At 35.9% G+C, this 19,183-nt stretch overlaps 9 protein-coding genes across 9 annotated transcripts; 4 read left to right on the plus strand and 5 right to left on the minus strand.

The window, feature by feature from the left end:
- FDP41_000414 (uncharacterized protein) lies at positions 1–1,653 on the plus strand (the record flags this gene model as incomplete). Its single annotated transcript, XM_044707522.1, has 2 exons — positions 1–124; positions 251–1,653. 2 exons carry the CDS (start codon positions 1–3, stop codon positions 1,651–1,653), a joined length of 1,527 nt encoding a protein of 508 aa, XP_044569228.1.
- Positions 1,654–1,789: 136 nt separating this feature from the next.
- On the plus strand, positions 1,790–2,851 carry FDP41_000415 (uncharacterized protein; the record flags this gene model as incomplete). Its single annotated transcript, XM_044707533.1, has 1 exon — positions 1,790–2,851. The coding sequence occupies one exon, from the start codon at positions 1,790–1,792 to the stop codon at positions 2,849–2,851; it is 1,062 nt and encodes a 353-aa protein (XP_044569229.1).
- Positions 2,852–3,042: 191 nt separating this feature from the next.
- Positions 3,043–4,149, minus strand: FDP41_000416 (uncharacterized protein; the record flags this gene model as incomplete). Its single annotated transcript, XM_044707544.1, has 1 exon — positions 3,043–4,149. One exon carries the CDS (start codon positions 4,147–4,149, stop codon positions 3,043–3,045), a length of 1,107 nt encoding a protein of 368 aa, XP_044569230.1.
- Positions 4,150–6,446: 2,297 nt separating this feature from the next.
- Positions 6,447–7,794, plus strand: FDP41_000417 (uncharacterized protein; the record flags this gene model as incomplete). Its single annotated transcript, XM_044707555.1, has 8 exons — positions 6,447–6,520; positions 6,601–6,689; positions 6,755–6,800; positions 6,848–6,964; positions 7,078–7,099; positions 7,205–7,215; positions 7,274–7,576; positions 7,626–7,794. The coding sequence occupies 8 exons, from the start codon at positions 6,447–6,449 to the stop codon at positions 7,792–7,794; spliced, it is 831 nt and encodes a 276-aa protein (XP_044569231.1).
- Positions 7,795–7,873: 79 nt separating this feature from the next.
- Positions 7,874–11,426, minus strand: FDP41_000418 (uncharacterized protein; the record flags this gene model as incomplete). The annotated part of the gene is made up of 2 exons (XM_044707566.1): positions 7,874–9,712; positions 9,765–11,426. The coding sequence occupies 2 exons, from the start codon at positions 11,424–11,426 to the stop codon at positions 7,874–7,876; spliced, it is 3,501 nt and encodes a 1,166-aa protein (XP_044569232.1).
- A 400-nt stretch (positions 11,427–11,826) lies between these two features.
- Positions 11,827–12,743, minus strand: FDP41_000419 (uncharacterized protein; the record flags this gene model as incomplete). Its single annotated transcript, XM_044707577.1, has 2 exons — positions 11,827–11,988; positions 12,042–12,743. The coding sequence occupies 2 exons, from the start codon at positions 12,741–12,743 to the stop codon at positions 11,827–11,829; spliced, it is 864 nt and encodes a 287-aa protein (XP_044569233.1).
- Positions 12,744–12,949: 206 nt separating this feature from the next.
- FDP41_000420 (uncharacterized protein) lies at positions 12,950–17,257 on the plus strand (the record flags this gene model as incomplete). Its single annotated transcript, XM_044707589.1, has 5 exons — positions 12,950–14,182; positions 14,242–14,637; positions 14,695–15,049; positions 15,188–16,605; positions 16,664–17,257. The coding sequence occupies 5 exons, from the start codon at positions 12,950–12,952 to the stop codon at positions 17,255–17,257; spliced, it is 3,996 nt and encodes a 1,331-aa protein (XP_044569234.1).
- Positions 17,258–17,324: 67 nt separating this feature from the next.
- On the minus strand, positions 17,325–17,621 carry FDP41_000421 (uncharacterized protein; the record flags this gene model as incomplete). Its single annotated transcript, XM_044707600.1, has 1 exon — positions 17,325–17,621. One exon carries the CDS (start codon positions 17,619–17,621, stop codon positions 17,325–17,327), a length of 297 nt encoding a protein of 98 aa, XP_044569235.1.
- An 88-nt stretch (positions 17,622–17,709) lies between these two features.
- FDP41_000422 (uncharacterized protein) lies at positions 17,710–19,035 on the minus strand (the record flags this gene model as incomplete). Its single annotated transcript, XM_044707611.1, has 1 exon — positions 17,710–19,035. One exon carries the CDS (start codon positions 19,033–19,035, stop codon positions 17,710–17,712), a length of 1,326 nt encoding a protein of 441 aa, XP_044569236.1.
- Between the last annotated feature and the right edge of the window lie 148 nt (positions 19,036–19,183).

Below are 19,183 nucleotides of genomic sequence, written 5' to 3' on the forward strand. Positions count from 1 at the left end.
ATGGGTAAGCAATCGAGCAGCAGACTCACCAAGAAGAAGAAAGTGAACATTATCAAAAAGAAGAAGGAAAAGGATAGAAAGATCCGAAAAGCAGCCAAGAATGGTATTGCTCTCCCAAGGAATAGTAAGTTTTTGATATTCCGAAGTATCTTTACCATCATCACGAATTATTTTGAATTGTACAAAAATCATCATCACCATATCAACTATTCTACCACTTTTATAACATGATCAATTCAACGTATTATAGAGTTAAAGAAGGATCTCGGAATTCCAAACCTTCTTCCTGATAAAAAACAAATTCTTGAGAAGATTTTCCAAAAACGACAAGCCGAAAAGCAAGAAAAGAACGAAGCCAAGGCCAAAAAGAAGGTCGAAAAAGAACAACGTGAACAAGAAAATAACAGACTCTCGGAGATGGCTCATCTTCAATATATGGCTCAACGTAAACAAATGGAATTTAATGCTAAAGAAGAGTTAATGAGAGACAATCAGGAAGACTCTTTCGACGCAAGAGACATAAAAACAGCATCTCTTTCAACAGCATCTAAACGAGCATACTACAAAGAATTTAATAAGGTCGTTGAAGCTTCCGATGTGATCATTGAAGTGTTGGATGCAAGAGATCCAATGGGATGTCGATGCTTGAATATTGAAAAGGCAATTTTATCAAAACATATGAATAAGAAAATTATTCTATTGTTGAATAAGATCGATTTGATTCCACGCGAAGTTGTTAGACAATGGTTAGATTATCTCAGAAAAGAATTTCCAACAGTAGCTTTCAAATCCAATACTCAAAAACAATCTAAAAATCTTTCTCAAGGAACAACAGATGATATGAAAGGTTGTTTGGGGGCAGATACATTGATTCAACTGCTAAAGAATTATGCTAGAAGTGAGGACATAAAAAAGACAATTACTGTCGGTATTATTGGATACCCAAACGTTGGAAAGTCCAGTGTCATCAATTCTCTAAAGAGACAGAAAGTGGCAGTTGTTGGTTCTAGACCTGGTGTCACAACATCAGCAAAAGAAATTCAACTCGATAGTAATATCAAACTAATTGATAGCCCAGGTATTATTTTCTCATCTGCTTCTTTGGATTCAGATGTCATCCTTCGTAATGCGGTCAGAATTGAACAATTGGAAGATACTGTAGAACCTGTGAGAATAATTTTAACAAGGTGTAAACCAGAAAGATTAATGGCAAAATATTCTATTTCTACATTCACATCAGCTGAAGACTTTTTAACTCAAGTTGCCAAACAAAGCGGTAAATTATTGAAGGGAGGAAAACCAAATATTCAAGAAGCAGGAAAGATAATTTTGAGAGATTGGAATACAGGTAAAATACCTTTCTATACTCTTCCTCCAAAGAGAGCTGACAATGTTGTTGATCAATTCAACATGGACAATGCAATGATGCAAATTGATGATTCCAATGTTTTGAACAAATTGACCACTAGTGTGAACGATCCAACGAACAATTTCATTCCAATGGTTGCCTCAAAGCCAATTGAGGATGATGTGCTTGTCACAGTAGATTCAGACGATGAAGATGGAGATGCCGAAATGGGAGATGGTGACGAACAACAAGAATTTGACGAAGATGAGGAAGACGGCTCAGATATTGAGGTTGATGATGATTAAACGTGATGACGGTGAAACAATAAACCATTTTTTGAATAATTGAAATCTACCACACCTGTCACTCGGTTCGTTTGCGACTCCGAGTCGCATGCACGGGCATCCTTTCCCAAGAATGCATTCTTGCCCAACAAAAAAAATGCAAGCTCCTCCTCCAGCGCTGGTCGATCCTCCTGTTGATGTGATGGCACAAAATCAGCATTTACATAAAGATCCTGCCCCGATAATTCCTGCCGGATTTCTTCTCTTTGTAGTTGTATTGATTATTGTTCTTCAATTTCTTGTTCAGTTATGGAAGAAATATCACCGATATTCATTTGTCATGACTAGCTTCTTTTTAATGTGGCTTTTTCCAGGAATATTTTGTGTGTTTATAGGAGGATTAACTCAATACTCTCGAATGATGATTATTTGGACAGTCTATTCGATATTTACAATTTATTTGGGATATTTATCGTTGCGAAAGGCTTTATCTCCAAACACCCCAAAGAAAGTCTATGTATGGTTTTATACGGTTTACAAATTATCTCATATTTCTGTTATATTCGGAACTGTTCTTTTGGGATTAGAAGTGTTCTTTGGATTGTACTCACTCATAGTGAAATATATTTTGATGGACTCTAGTTTTGGAATATATTTATTTCCAAGTCCGGAAGTATTAATTTTCTATGGACTCTATTTTGGTGTTTTAGTGAGGGATTGTGGTGAATTGTGTTCGAGTGCCATTAATGCATCGCTAGAGGCTGATAGAAATAAGTTTTACATGTCTCATTCTCAATTAGAGCATGTTTGTGGAATTTGTAATCAAGAGTTAAGAGTGGACACTAGTTTGGATTTTGAGAGTGCACATTCTGGTGATTCCGAAACTCCTTTCACACGAAGAATTACTGACGATGTCACTATACCTCCAGAAAACAAACGAAAAACAACACAAGAGACCAAGGTTTTATCCTGTGGACATAAATTCCATGAGTTTTGTGTTTATGGATGGTTGATTATTGGTAAAAAGAGCACGTGTCCAATATGTAAGGAAAATGTTGACCCAAAGCAACATGATTTGCTTCAAAAACATCCTTGGAAATCAGACTCAGAGTTCTATATTGGAGTTTTGGATCTTACACGATACTTCGTCGTGTTCAATCCAATCATTCTCATCGTGATTCAACTCGTTGTGATGATATTCTTCAAGATTTATCAATAAAAACATGTTTCGTGCACGAAAAGATTTAATATTTAACATGTTATTTGTCATCATGTTCAAAAAGAAAACAAGATTGAAAATCTTTGATTTGAAGGTTTTATTCCTCCAAAACTTTGAAACTCTTGGTTACAAGAGAAAAAGGTAATGCAAAATTAAATGATTTGTCATGAATAGGTTCTCTCGAGGGTCCATCAAAATTCATCAAGATGATGACTTTCCTCACCACCACTACTACTACTACTCGTGAGTTTGTTCGCCCATTGATTCAATGCTTCACATTTTGCCTCATATTCTTGTTTCATTTGTAAAAGTCTTCTTCTCATTCTCCAATCACTCACTCCATTGTAAACATTCTCCACCACCACACCACATGCTCCAATTGGAATCAATAGTGGCATCTTCCAAAGCGTAAAAGCCATCAAAGATCCCAACACTCCACTCATGGACATGCACACTAAAAAGAATGGACTCACCAATCGTTGAGGAATGATGGTTCCATCCAATTTATGAACATGTTTCCATCCCAATCCAAAAGGAACTGCACACAACCAAGCAAGGGAAGATAGAATTTCTCCAAATGGAATGCATCGATGTGGATTGTGAACATGTAATGATGATGAGTTTGTTTCGTTGGAATTCTCTTCTATTAGAAGAAGGAGTGATAATGAAGATTCTTGTTGTTGGTCATGACAAGGAAAGGCCTTTCTGGAATGCTGATCGTATTCTTGTCGAATTCTCTCACGAATCAATGGAACGACACATTTCGGAATGATGACTTTGGATTCCTTTTCGAGAAAATATTTCCACGATTTGCACACTAAACGAAGGGACAAAATCTCACCAAGTGAATGCGATGATGGAATGTTCACTACTGAATGTGATGATGAAGAGGTGGATGAGGAGGATGATGTCGAAATACTACTGTTCATAGTTGTTTGTTGTTGTTGTTGTTGTTGTTGATTCAATGGTTCCTTCTTCTTCTCCTCCTCCGAACTGTCCTTCTTCTTCGATGCTGTTGAATCCACTCCTCCGATATTCAAATAAAATCCAAAAATAGTCGACAAAATTAGAGATTCGTGCAGGGCGTGGCCATGATGACTGTGGTTGTTGGTTTCTTCTTCTCTCATAGGGATGAATGTTGTGTCTCTTCTTTGAAGGTTGTTCATGGTTGTTGTTGTTGTTGTTGATTCGTTTTTTTCAAATTCATCTTTGGTCCGTGTGAGAGTGAGGAAGGTCTTTCGTTCTGAAATGAATGTCGTGTCATCCTTCTCCACAATCATGAACATGGAATCGGTCATTTCTTTTTAAAGCAGGAGCAGCATCAACGCACATGGTCTTATTGTGTCTTACTTCGAGTCATGAACCAATCACGGAGTGAATTCCAAATAAAGTAAAAATGAATCAACAAATTTCACATGTGCCAATTCCAGGTAGCGACTGTTTAAAGTGTCGCAAGTGCCAAAAAGCATGTAGTGTTAAGACGTGGTGGTATCAAGAGATTTGTCGTTTAAATTGAGAGCTTTTTCAAGATAACTCATGTCAACAACGATCATTGATAAAATTTTTGGAGGTGGGACTTTCGTTCAAACTATATTTATATTTCGTTCAGTCGTTTCGCCTTGTATGTATCCAGTAGATGTCAGAAATCAATTAATTGTTTTTGAATAAAAAAATTGTCTTCCAATCATCACCACCACCACGATGAAGAGTTTTTTGAAAACACAACGTTTAGAGTTTTTTACATGGAAAGAGAGTGATTTGGCACACACTCTTGAATTATGGGGCAATCCAAACGTTACGAAATTTATTCTTCATGCGACTAATAAGAATGGAATGAATAGGGAACTAGTCTCGGAGCGAAGGAAATATCCATGCAAGAGAATTTTCAAGTTCAGTATTGGCCTATTAAATTATTGGTTGAAACAACTGCTCATATTCATCCTTTAAATTCCAATGATGATGAGAATGAAAATAGTACCAATTATTCTCATGATGATGAAAAGCCTTCATCACTACGAGAACATGAAATTATAGGATGTTGTGGATTGAGACCTTACGATCTTGATCATCATATTTACGAGATGGGAATACATTTAAAAGTATTGGGGAAAGGGTTATGCTCAAGAGGCTTGCCTTGCAGTCATGGATTTTGCCTTTAAGAATACAAAATTGAATGTGAGTGCATTATTTGCAGGACATCATCCCAATAATACCTCATCGGCACACTTGTTGAAAAAGCTTGGTTTTCAATTCACGCATTCCGAGTATTATGCTCCAACGGGACTCTATCATGCTTCTTATTTGATGAACAAAGATGACTATTTTGAGAAAATCGATACCAGTCGTCATTATTAACTGTAATTGATTGAATTGATCTTTTGAGATCATTGGGATCAATTATCCCTTAATCCAGTTGATCAGCAGGAATAGCTGATGTACTTGAATGGCAGGAGTCACATGTTATTCTTTGGCCGGCCATAGCCAATTGACAACTTAACCAAAAACCTTCCATTTTGGATTGATTCACCAAGTTTCCTTTTAGAGTCAAGCCATATTTAGTCATTGATTGGTGCCTTAGATCATTTTAAAATCCACTTTCTGCCGTGATATTTGAACAAACAAAGAAAACAAGATAGTGAATATTTCGAATGAACATTTTAAGCGAATGAGTGCGGTCCGCAGACGTTTGGACATGGAACTATGGCGAACGAAACAATTGTATTGGAAAAAGAGATGCTCTCTCTCTCATGTTCACACAACACAGAAAAAGAAAACCATGTCTTTCGACACGGCTGAGAATGCTTATTGTACCATGGTTGGTGAAGAATTTATGTCTTCAGATCGAATCCAATCAAACTGTCTGTTGCATACGGTCCGTGCTGAATACTGTCCTTGTTGCTGTTGTTGTTCAGGTTGTGATGAACACTCATCCTTAATAGAAAGTAACACCTGTAACGGACAGTGCACACATTTCATTCTTTCCTCGACCATTGAGAGTGGTTTATTCCTTTCGATAGGTCGATCTCTTCGACACATTCCTCTCAAACTTCAAGTAGGAGTTCACTTTATAATTTTTTGGATCCTCTATTCTACATGTCCAAACCATTTGAGTGCTTTCGTGTTCACTGCATTGACACTTGCATTTTGCCTTGTTGCTGCTTATTTAAACAGCATCATGACCGACTTGGAAAATACCAACGCCAAACTACTTGTCACTTTACAGAATCGAAAACAACTTTTCAGTCACATTTCGCATCAATTTCAAACAGCATGCACAGCAAGTGTGGGTGGTGTGGAATTACTCAAATATTCTCTATTGAATCAAGAGATGAATCAATCCTCTCATCAAGAATTCATGCACATGTTGGAATCTTGCAATAACTGCCTGTTGAGCTTTGCAGAAGAGATTTTACATCACGTCCAAGAAGAACATGACATGATTTCAAGCATTCGTCCAATGTGATGATGTCGACGATGATGATTCATTGCTGAAAGCATCTCCATTCTTCCTTCCTTTCCAATAAAACCATTTTTGATTAACTTAGAGATTCGGATTCTACTTTAAAACGTTCTAAATACAAAAAAAAAGCTAAAAATGTATTCGGATGATGACCGTTGTACCATTCTCGATAACTTTCAACATGGCTCGAATCAAGGAGTATCACAGAGGTAGGTAATGATTGGTTGGGAACACTTCATAGATTAGAACACCTCTTCATGGCTGGTTGGATGATGTTCGGAGGATGTAGTGCTGATAATAAGATTACCAAGGAATTAATGCAAACCATTGAGTTGTATAACTCTGTAAATGGATCTTTTACTCATACCTCTCCTATGGGTATGTTTTTTGTATATATACTATATACAGATACATGAGTCGTTTTAATTCACCAATCATGATAGCGGATGGAAAAGTAATTTTAGTGGGAGACAGTATGGTTGGAAAAACGTAAAGTATTTAGCAATTCATAGTGTGTTTCTGAAATTATTTTGTAGTTCCTTATTTGTGAGAATTATTAGGAATGTATTCAGCAACAACTATCGCCCTACGATTGGCATGGATTTCAACATCAAAAAATACAAAATTTTAGATATTCCTTTTTCAGTTGTGCTGTATGTAGAAGTCAAAGAGCTGTTCAAATCATGAATTTTGTATTTGTTGATTTAATTTTGCATTTATTTGATGTTAATTTTGCATTTGGATTTTTATTGTTGTATTTCAATAGGTGGGATACAGCTGGTCAAGAGGTGAGGTGAGTAGATGCACGACGAACCATCACAAATATTCAATAATTTTTAAATTCAACAGTTGACAAATAATTTCGCATGATAGATTTAATTCATTTTCCTTAGAGATTCAAAAGGTTGGTAAAATATTTTACATGCACTTTCAATGTGATGGTGTTTAATATTTTTGAAAAGTCTTTCCACTTCATATCATCGTGGAGCAAGTGCTTGTATTTTAACCTTTGATCTGAATAGTCCTGAAACACTTCATTCCATAAAAAATTGGTACAACCAAGTGAAGGCATATGCAGAAGAGCCAAATATTAAATGGTATTTGATAGGAACAAAGTGTGACCTTGTTAAGCATGTGGATGACAGAGAGGTACAACAAATTGCAGATGAGCTGAAAGCAGAGTATTGGGAAGTATCTTCAAAGGATGGCATTAATGTTGAAAAATTGTTTAATAGAGTTGCCTTTATTGCGTGGAAAGACAAACTGTAAGTGTTCTTTTAATAATTTTGACAAGGCGTCTTATGAATTTATCAGTGAGAAATGGAAGGAGGTCAATTCCGTCCAAGATAAGAAAGATCAAGAAAATCAACCGCAAGTTCATGTCAACCTGGACAAATCCAACTCTTCGACTCAACCAGGAAGCAATGGCGGAGGCTCAACTAATAATGGTGGGTCTTCATCTCAGCCGTCATGCCCTTGTTAACTTGTAAATTTTTGGATGGTCATACATTTCATTAAATAAGTGTTTCATCTAACAATGTGGAAGGTTTGACAATGTTTCTTTATTGTATAAATTCAGATAGTCGGTTCTTCAAATTCTCAAGAGTAATCGGCTTGTACAACACATCACTGAAGCCTTGAGACAACAGTTGTTCTTTTGTTTCCCATATATTGGCCGTTACTGCAATTACAGGAGTTTTAATTGATGAATCATTTTGGAGTTGAGAGATCATGCAGCAAGCTTCCTTCCCATTCATTACAGGCATCAACAAATCCATTAATATTAATCCATATTGATTTTGATTTTGTTTGAATTTTTCAACTCCATCTAATCCATTTTCACAACAATCCACCTTCTTAAATCCAATAACCCTTAACATTTTAGCGAGTACTTTTCGATTGATATCATTATCTTCAACAACAAGAGCAGCTTTTTGAACTGGTTCTTGAGGGATGTCATCATCGTTTTGGCTTAAGTTTGAAGATGATTTTTCAAAAGTATTCATCAAAGTCAACTCCACTGGGCGGCTTTTCACATAGAATAAAAGAACTTCCAACAGGTCCTTAAATCTGATTGGTCGAGACAAGTACCGATGTTCTGTGTATCGTCCTCTGTTATTCATTGGAATTAACACGCAATCGTTGGCGACTGGCTCGAACGCACGTGAGTCACACACAGCTTGATTATAGATAATGGTCGAAAACTTTTGTTCTGAAGTTAGTTTGTCCTTAATTTCCTCAGCATTGTCGGTAATTAAAATTTTTGAGCTTGGAAAAATAAATGATAAATAAGGTTTCAAAATGACCGGAGTAAGTGGATTGGAATCTAACACGTAAAAGTCAGGAATGCAATAATGAACTGCCTCGTGCAACTCTTTTGAGCAGGCGCTAATACTTCTATTGTCTGAATTGTATTCGAAATCAGAAGTAATTGCATCTACTTGTTCTGACAGTGGCAAATTCTTTAGAGGTAAGATAATAGTTACTTTTGTTCCACGGCCCAATTCAGAGGAAACAAATATTTTGCCTCCCATCAAATCTAGCAAGCTTTTAGAAATGCTAATTCCAAACCCTCTAGTTGAGCCTTCATTCTGGCTACCAGATTTATCATCTATTACAATATCGGAATTACGTGATAATGAGTTGACAAAATACTGTTCAAAGATGGGGTTAAAATTCTCAACGTTGCCATGAATAGCTGAATTAACTGTATCTGCATCAATTCGATGGAATGGCTTTTTGAAAAGATTTTGTTGAGTATTTTTTGACATGCCAATGCCCGTATCTTCGCAAATAATCTTGACATATGAGTACTCAGGATCTTCTCTTATTTTAAGTTGATTCAACTCGCTCTTAGTACAAATGTCACAGGAAAGAAAGACCATTCCTTTTTCAGTGAATTTAACTGCGTTAGAAATAATATTCATCAATATTTGAGCCACTCTTGGTTGATCTCCCAGAAAATTATACTTGGATAAGGAATTGAAATTATAGCATGACCCTATCGAGATTCCTTTTTCGTCTGCAGCTCTAAAAAACACAGAAACCATATTTTCAAGACATTCCAGTAGACTGAATTTTTGTTCATTTAGCTTAATCGAACCTAGCTCTAAATTGGTCAGTTGTAAAGATGTTGAGAAAATATGCAGCAACAGTGTAGAATTATAGTAAATATCATCAAGAGTTTCTTTCAAAGCTTGGCTGAATACTTGATTTTCATAGGTATTTATCTCATTCTGTAATAACTGTACAGATGAGAGAATACCCTGAAGTGGATTTCTGGCTTCATGTGACAGCTTCCCAATAAACTTCGTTTTTGAGGTGTTCACAATTTGTTGCTTGAGAATTTCTAATTGTTTTTTCGTATTCTCATCTCCTTGTCTTTCCATCATGTAAGAAAACTAAAAGGTTGTTGATATTAGAGAGTAAGTCCTGCATTTCTCTTTTACCTACCTGATAAGACGTTGCAAAAAGAATAAACTGCAACCCCATCGTCTCTAAGATTTTAGTTTTAGTTGCATAAAATATGAACTCGTCGTTTGTTTTTTGAAACTCCCATAATGCAGCAACATGCATTGAAACGCATGTGCCCACCATGTTAATGGCTACATTAATAATTGAGAATTCTCGTCTGTAGTAAAAAATGTTGACAACGATTATAATTGGGAATGATTGCAAAATCCAGAAAGGAAAAAAAGGCCCATAATACAGCTGAACCAACAATCGAGCAGCAAATGAAAAAAACATTCGACACATATTAATTAATTCCAGCTTGAAAATAGACCTTGTTTGTGTTGTGCATAATATGTGGTCAACAGTGATATTCATGCTCATTTCTACCACAAATCCAAGCCAAAATATTACATAACTGTGAGTTGTTGGATCTATAAAGAAATATGTCATATACAATAAAAGCACAGCAATACAAATCATTAATTTGGGATTATTTTTCGCAAGCTCTTCATGTCTTGACTTGAATTTGATAATAAGTGATTCATCATCTTGAAGACTTTGCATTCTGTTTTCTGAGTGAACTTCTGGAGAAGAAGGAGATTGTGACTCTTCTCTCAGCAAAGATAACATTTTGGGTGGAAGTAAGGAAGAAAATATGGTTGCCGTGTACAAAACTAGTTTTTCCAATAACGAGGTAAAACTATGATTAGTGTTGCTGGTTGTCGTTAGTGATGATTCATCATGTGAATGGCGTGTCGAGGTTGGGTTGACCGAACCACAACTTAAATGAAGAGCAGGAGTATCAGAATAAATTGAGGAGGAGGATGATGAACCGTTCATGGTGCTTGCTGAATTGGAATGATGATGAGTCGACACGGATTCAATATCGTTTGAAGTGAAGGGTTGTGTTGTTCCACTTGCATGAGAAAGAAGAGAAGGAGGAGTAGAAAGTCTTGCGGTTGCAAGTTGTTGTGTGTGGTAGAATTGATGATCTTCTACCAAATTGTCCACTCGTTTTGCAGCATGTACATTGAGTGGGATTGCATCCGTGTCGACGCATGTGGTTACATCTTCCAACAATGTACGAATACTCATGGCAGAGGAAGTGGTCGTCGATGGCGAGGAGGCTCTACTCGAGCATGAGGAACGAGGAGAAGGATAATTTTGATTCAAAAAGAGGTTTGGATCCACGATGGAGAGATTAAGGGCTAGTGATGAGTTTGGTGTTGTTTTTGCTGATGAACGAAGAGAATGTTGCATAACACTCATATGAGTGCTGTTTAGAAACTCCGATGATGATGGTGGAACAAAACTGATACTATTCGTCCTGGATCTATTCTTCCTTATTTGTTGTTGTCGAAGTGGATCAAGAGGATCATCCTCCTGATGTTCACTACAAACACTCGGGAAAACACTGATAGTTCCAGGAAGCGAAGAAGAGCTCGGTGGTGGTGTTGTAGAGATGATGTATGATGATGATAATGATGACGGTGAACAGCATTGGGATGACTCGGAAGAGAGGTTATCTCTGCTTGCCATTGATCCGAGGAGGAGAGCAGAGGGTTCAGTAGAGAGTGAATCCAATGGTGATCGCACTCGTGTTGTTGTTGTTGGGGGTGGTTGAGGAGGGTTCTCTTCAACTCCAGTTTTGGAATTGAACATTTTTTTAGTTGTAAATGAAACTTCCAACACTGAGAACTCTAAGAGAAGAACACTTATTCAATTTGGATGGCTATCCGAGATTAGGACAAAGAGACAATGGTGATGTTGTTTTGTGAATGGAAGATAACCCAAATTGGTGCAAATGTGAGTATTCAGATTACTCCGTTCAATCATAAAGAAGTTCCACACTGGTTTGGATTTTACCTATAAATTCAATTTGGATTTTTGCGGATTCTCTTGAATGAAGCTGCAAGTAAATTGCAAGTTTCTGTTGTAAAATATTTACGCCACATAGAACAAGCAATTCGAACAGACAGGATTTTAAAACCAGGTTAACTTTGAAGTGCAAGCAATTAGATATTTAGGATTGGATAGTAACATCTTATTGTTTTCCATCAATCTATCTCATGACATTTAGAATTATTCGAAGACCTGATATAGGAAGTTTTAAGTGTTCCTTATATTTAACAATGGTGCATGTCAGCAAAACCAAGAACGCAATTATTGATATGAACAGAGCAAATTTTTGTCTTTTTGTCAAATAAGAAAAGTGAATCAGTTTCTACAGTCCATTTCCAAACAAATTAGTCATCGAAATAAAGCTACAATACATACGTTGGTCTTATCAACTGCTTTTGTCAACAATGAAAATGACGCTTCGATATTTTCTACTAGCTGTTTGGTGTCCGTGTTGCATGTTGATAAAATTATTTCTCGAATTTCTTCGACTGAATGATTTGGATTTTGCAATTCTTTAAAACATTCCTCAAGTTCTACAATTTTGTTTTCTTTTTCTTCTATTGATTTTCGTAATTTCTGAGTTTCAGTGATCAAATATCGCTCAAGCTCCACGCACTTAGTTTTTAGGTCACCAATTTTGATGACTTCCACTTCACCTGGTGGTTGTGATGGTATATCTTCGTTGACAGAAGACTTCCCTTCAACGGGAGGAGTACAAAGTTTGTTAACCAAGGCAAATGAAATGACATCATCATCTGTTTCCAAATTACACACGTTTTGATCTTCTGGATTATTCACTGTTTTTAACCAGTTTTTCCACTCATCGCTCAACTCTTCACTTTCATCATCTTCAATACACTCCAAAATTTTGATCAAGTATTGCTTTTTTGCTTCAAGAGAGTTCATCCCTTTCACTCGCATCCACGCTTCCCATTTCATCTTTTCATTAAATTGAAACCAATAGGGTTTTGTGTTGGAAAGACAATCTCCGATTGTTGCTTGTTTATAATAGGCATACATGTCCATCAAATCATCCGTTATTAATTCAAAAGGAAAAGGCTTTTTTCGGAGAACCATCTTCATCATCAATTAAACCACTATTTAACAACAGTTTAAAATTGTTTTCAATGAGATGATCTGCTTCTTGTGTTTCTTCTTCCGAAGATTTTCGCGACGATGATGATTCTTTCGTCATGCTCTACGGTTGTTGTTCAGTACAACTATTTTTCGTTTTAAAATTGGAAAAAAATTGTCCATCTCGATAGCTGTCGATAGCACGCTTCATGGAAAACCTCGAATTGAAAAATATTTGTAAACTGTTGGAAGAATATTATTTTAATACTACCATCACAGTACAGAATGACAGCTGTACAACGCATTTACCGATAGAATATAAATCGGAATTTCAAAAAAAACAGTTTTGGAAATTATTAAAAGAGCATGAGAAGGAGTTGATTGATTTTGTAGCAACCACTACAACCATTAATTCAGAAAATGCCGATTTGATCTTACAATTCATATTTTTCGCTCATTATTGTGGTTATCTTGAATTGGTGCGAAACATATTTGATCGTATCAATAGTCAACATTTGCAAAATTTACTCATTTACTCATTAAGTAATTATTGTTCATCAAATGAAATAGAAATCTGTAAAAAATTGGGAGCTCCGTTACTTTCAAAAAAGACATCCCTCTTTGGATTGATGAACAAGAAAACTAAAGAAATTATTATTGATTCTATGTTTACAAACGGCGAGAACCGATATTCCTTTAGATTTTTAAAATACTTTTTCAATGAGTTTCAGGATCTTTCAAATATTGATCTTTACTCTATATTCAAAGCGATTCTCAACACGATCATTATTTGGAAGAATGACGAATCAAACAACAAACGAAGAAAAATGACAACAACCACGTCCATTTCCAGATACAACAACTATAGATTTAATTTACGGACAATTATTTATTTAAGCGATCGCATCAAAATTCGTCAACTCTTATTTGATGCTATCCTCTCTGTAATATTTTCGGAAACACCATCTGAACAATTGCAAACTCTAATTTCACACTTATTGGAACATGAGATTTTAAAAGATGAGGAAATGCAAATTCACATGCTAGAATGGTTCAGTAATAGAGACAACAATACTATTCATCAGATATTTAATTGTCTGTCTTCTATACAACAAGCACTGAGTGACGTGAAATCTACATCAATGCTCATCTCATCACACTCATTTAAAACCAAAATCATGGAACGATATTCGAATATTTTCTTCTCAGAAGAGGAAATCTTATTGAAGAGGATTGATTCCTTAAATGATGATATAGAGGTCATTTTGCCCTTATTAGAAGGAAAATCCATCCAGGAACTTGTGTCTTTGTTAGATTGCAGCATGAGACATGCAGGAGAGGAATTATCTAATGGTACTTTATACTGTGCGACATTTCTTATACAAAGTTTGTTCAACAATCCAAACATTTCTGTGAACGAACTAGAAGAATTGCTTCAAAAGGTATGTATTACATGAAACACATGTCCAACATCAAGAATATTGAATTTTTTTGAACTCAGATTCGATTACAACTGATGGTATTTGTTGGATATTGTGTTAAGGAATACTGTGAATGGTATCGAGAGATATTACCATCAGCAATAATTCCAAAAATGCCATTACAAAAGGTCATACGAAAAGATGCAATTTATTCTCTCTTTTCAATAGTTAACACACTTCCTGTCTTGTTTTTTGAAACATCAGTCTGCAGTAACCCATCTTCTGATATATCTATGCATTCTTTACCTCCAACTATAGTTGTATTACTTTCTAAACTCTATTTATTCACAAAAGTATTGGAATATGAAGGATGTGGTGAGGTGGTCAAAGATTTCTCTGAAAAAATCCTGAAACTCATTGACTATTCGAACACTGAATATATGAATAACCATTTAACTGTTGATGACATCAAAGAGGTAAGGCGTTAAAGTGTGTAACATTTTGATGTGTGAATCAGACAATTCTAATAATAGTTATTTTCTGGAGCACTACATATTGCTTATTGCATTTCTATAGACCAGGAAAATCCAGTCAAAACACCTGCAACAAAAGAACAGCGAGATCTCATCAAAGCTATTGCCTCTCTCTTTTTGAAAGAAGAAGGATTGGACGTTCCTATAGCCATTGTAGAATTTATCAACTATTTATCCTATACCATTCACAAGAGTAGTGAAAATACGACTGAACCAAAGATTGCTTCTGAGTATATCATGTATTTGATTCCCAGACTTGCTGTGATTAGAGAGAGATCTAAACTTGTATTATTTGAAAGCACAGAGCAAGGATTGTTTAAGGCAGAAGTACCTCAATCTCTCTATTTTCTATGTGGTAAGTACCTACTCAGCGCACACATACAGTGTGGTTTCTGTTCGACAACAATGCAAGTATTAATGAACAAAATACTCGAGAAGAGCCAACTGACTAGTCTCGATTGCAAAGCAATTTACTCAATAATCAATTTAATAGGAGCCATCATAGAGTCTCATGCTCATCATTTCAGTTCAACAATTACACAAGATACTGACAACAAGAAGACACTTTGTTTTCTCTTTATGGATGAATGTTTGAAAATTGTTGTTTACTATTATTCAAAAGCAATTCCATTATTTGAAAAACTCATGACAGAACCAAATATAACCAATCTCTCTCACTATGACCTATTGTATTTGAAAGCAAGTCGTTTAACCATGTCTTTCTTCTGTCCCTTCACTTTGAAGTTGCCCTTGACAAGAAAAGTGGAAGTGCTCACCGAATTTGTTGCCAAAAAGATACCCAACAGTGAAAGAATTAATCCAAATGATGAGATTGCTCTTCAACGATTAGAATCTCCTTCACTTTTAACTCTCTTCTATCATTGTCTTAATTTGAGAAATTTCTTTTTTATTATTTCATATGAAACTTCAACAGTTGGAATCAAATTATTGGCTGGTATGGAAAAGATGAACAATATGGCTGTCGATTTTTCCAACTATCTCAATAGTTTTATTAGTGTCGCTTCGGAACATGCCTCAACCAGTAGTAGAACAAACAAGATTGATATTAGTATTTCTGTGAGCTTGTGTAAAGTTATATTTGGAATTTTTGAACAATACATTCAAGCAAAAGACAAGAAGATACTCTCAAAGTTTGAGAATTGGCCAAAATTTGTGGATACCACTCTTCAACTCTTTGACCCCTCATTAGTGTCTGTCTTAATTTCTTCTCTTCGAAAAGTTTATTACGAGATTGTTGATATTGACAGCGTAGTTTGGCATTTATTGGAAAAACTTTCACAAAGTGACTCTTCTCATCCGTATTTTCACTTTTTAGAGGTTTTGGAAAAATCAAACGAAGAAGGTGTGAATTTTATGACCAAATATAACTCGGTCATTATTTTAGAGAGGGCCTTCAAAAACACGACACCCTTGCTTCTCGCTCAATCGAGATCGGATATAATTGACACCATTCTTAACTTTTGCAAAAATCATCGTGTCTTGTATAGATTGTTGGGATTGGTGAATGTCAAGGCAATCGCTGATGACTTGAAAGAGGAAAGCTTGATGAACTATTTCAGTTATTATGAAAGTCTATTAGGCACTCTATATCCACTGTTATCCATGATTCCAATGAATGAAGAATATGCCATGGAATTTGTTTCAAGAAGTCAATTACCCAAGTGTCTGATTGTATTCTTACAAAATAACCAAAAGCATATTATCAAGAAACACCCAAAACTGTTGGCTTGCATTTTCAAAATCTATGAAAAATCTTTGCAAATCTTTGTCACATTTGCTAAATTGCATCCAACAAATCAAAAATTGGAAGAGACAAGAAATGATCTGTTTTCAAAGACTTTTGTTTTCATTGTGAAATTTTGCTTTGAAAGAATACAGCCAGCCAATCAGGTAGGTTTTTCACTTTCACCATCCTATTGAACAAATTACAAATGTTGTAACTTTCAAGCAAACATTCTTTTGGAGTCGACCTGATGATGAAGAGAGAGAAGTACCATGCTCATTTGTAAATATTTTGAAAGCGATCACAGACGCAGCAACCAACATGGCCGTTCCAATTGTTTCTACCCTATTCAAAGATTATCTTCAAACTCTAAAAGAGAAAAATGTAACTACTATTCTTCAAAATGTTGAATTGCCAACAGCAACCTATCAGCAAAAAGTGAAATCTATAATTTCAAAATTAACAGATTCAAACAAAGTTTCAACGATCCTTCCTCAAGTGTCAAGTGCTCTCAACAGTGGCAGTTCTACAACCCCTCACAAGGCAATATACTCTAAATTTCCATCCTTTGCCAAACCACCAAATATCACTTCTACAAATTCTACGAATACTCATTCCGTACCAAATTCATCATCTCCAAACAATGCGGTAAAGCAAAAACAAGTCGTTGTAACCACTCCTTCTGCGACATCTTTGACCAATGTACAACAGGTATCATCATCAAACAACAGTGGCACCACTCCTCCAGCGAATGCTTCTAATAAGCCAGTTTTTGTACCACCACGGCAAGTATTCCGTCCACCTCCTCGAAAGCAATAATCCGAAAATTAAATATAATTTCGTTAAATATGATCTTGTTCATTGATGATGAAATAGAGATCTAATTCTACTTTTTGCGCTTTTTCGTGTGTTGATTACTGTTGTTGTTCTCTTCTCTTTGTGATTGGAGTTTTTCAATTTCCTGTTTTGCAGTGTAGTAAAGTTTTGAGATATTTACTCGTAATTGATTGTTTTCCTTTTCCTTCTCTTTTAATTTTGTTTGTGTTTCATGTAATTGTTTCTCTGTTTGTGCAAGTTGAGATTGCAATTTCTCGATTTCCTCTTTCAATAATTCAACTTCGGGATTTGTGGATGACTGTTGCAACACATCGCTATAAAAATCCTCTTCATCTTCTTCCTTCATTTTTTTATGTGCAGATTCTCCTCAATTTCTTAACAGTGAAACAAAGTGAACTTTATGTTATTCCGAATAGTTTGCAAACGGAATTGAATTAATTCAATCTCTCTGCAAAGATTTGATTCATGTCAAACTTGATGTATGATCTTTGATAAGCAAACTTTGGTCCTGGTAAACCATTTTGTCTCTCATTGGCAACATAAACTTGATTTTTGGCAAAATCAAACACAGCAGCTTGAACATCGCCAGTGGCAGCATTGGCCATAATTTGAATTGCATTTTCAACATTCAATTGACCATAATATCGTTGTAATAAAGCCCCCAAACAATATTGATGAGTAGGTTGTGGGTGTTTATCCCAATAAACAATGTTTGGTAATGCTGGGTGTTGTGGATACGTTGGTTGGGTCATCCAGTTATAAATATTGAGCTTCTTAGCACTGTACTCAACGCCTCTGAATTGACCAGTCTTAGAATCTCCCACACCAACATGAATAGAACAAGTTCTAGCAGTATTGACAAGTTCAGTCAAAGCAGAATCCAAATCAAAAGCAAATTGTAAAGTGTCACGCAAAGCAAAGGTCCATGGCTTTCCAATTCTTGAGTTATATTCAGGATGTTCCAACCAAACCTTTTCAGAAATACCAATACTTGAATTGCTGTATCCTGTAATTGATCCAATCAAGCCACAATATCCAATATTAGCAAAAGCATGCGAATTAGCTTCACTTGGATGATACACAATAAATGATTTGCAACTTCTGACTGGAGAATTCACATCCCAATCCAACGCTCTAATCTGCAATAAACTACCATTCATGCCTTGAGCAGTGGCAGATCCCCAAGCACCAAACATGGAACATCCCGCTTGAATAATCTCTGGTATATAGTTCATTCGAACAAAGTGCATGAAAGGAATTCCACTGCCATCTGCAAGACCTTGCATTTCATCAATAAATCTTTGAGGAACATAGGATTTCGTAAATTCATAATTAAGATCAAGAGCTGCCTCTAAACCAAATTTAACAATATATTCAGCCCATTCTCTTGGTAATTTATCAAGAATAGTGGCATTGACAATAAAATCATCAAGATACTTCTCAAAGGCTGGTAATAACTGATTCAATTCATTCTTCATCAATTGCCCATAGGCACGTCCCATTTCATAGGCTGATCCATACAAATGGACGAGATGGATGGAATCATCTCCGTTACCAGCCAAATATCGTTTACCGTTCGTCGTGGATGAAATAAAAACAGGAGCTTTGGTATAGATGGTGTTTGAATTTGGAGCTCCATCGCAATCCGAGAAGCCTGCAAGAACTAGAGATGAACAATTCATCAAGATCACTATCATCATTAGGATCATCAAAATGGTAGAGGCGAAACCACCACAAGAGCTTCTTCTTCGTATGGACATTTTTTATGAAGTGGAATGAACGAACGAACCTTCAGAATGGGATCTCCTGCGCACAGACAGTTCAGGAGTTGCTGATGCTGAAAATTGTAATCATGTCCGCCCGATAAGGAAAGTCATTCAAGAATACACCGCTACATGAAAATTCGTA

The sequence above is a fragment of the Naegleria fowleri genome (genome assembly GCF_008403515.1).
Source record: "Naegleria fowleri strain ATCC 30894 chromosome Unknown tig2, whole genome shotgun sequence".
Lineage (NCBI taxonomy): Eukaryota > Heterolobosea > Eutetramitea > Acrasida > Naegleriidae > Naegleria > Naegleria fowleri.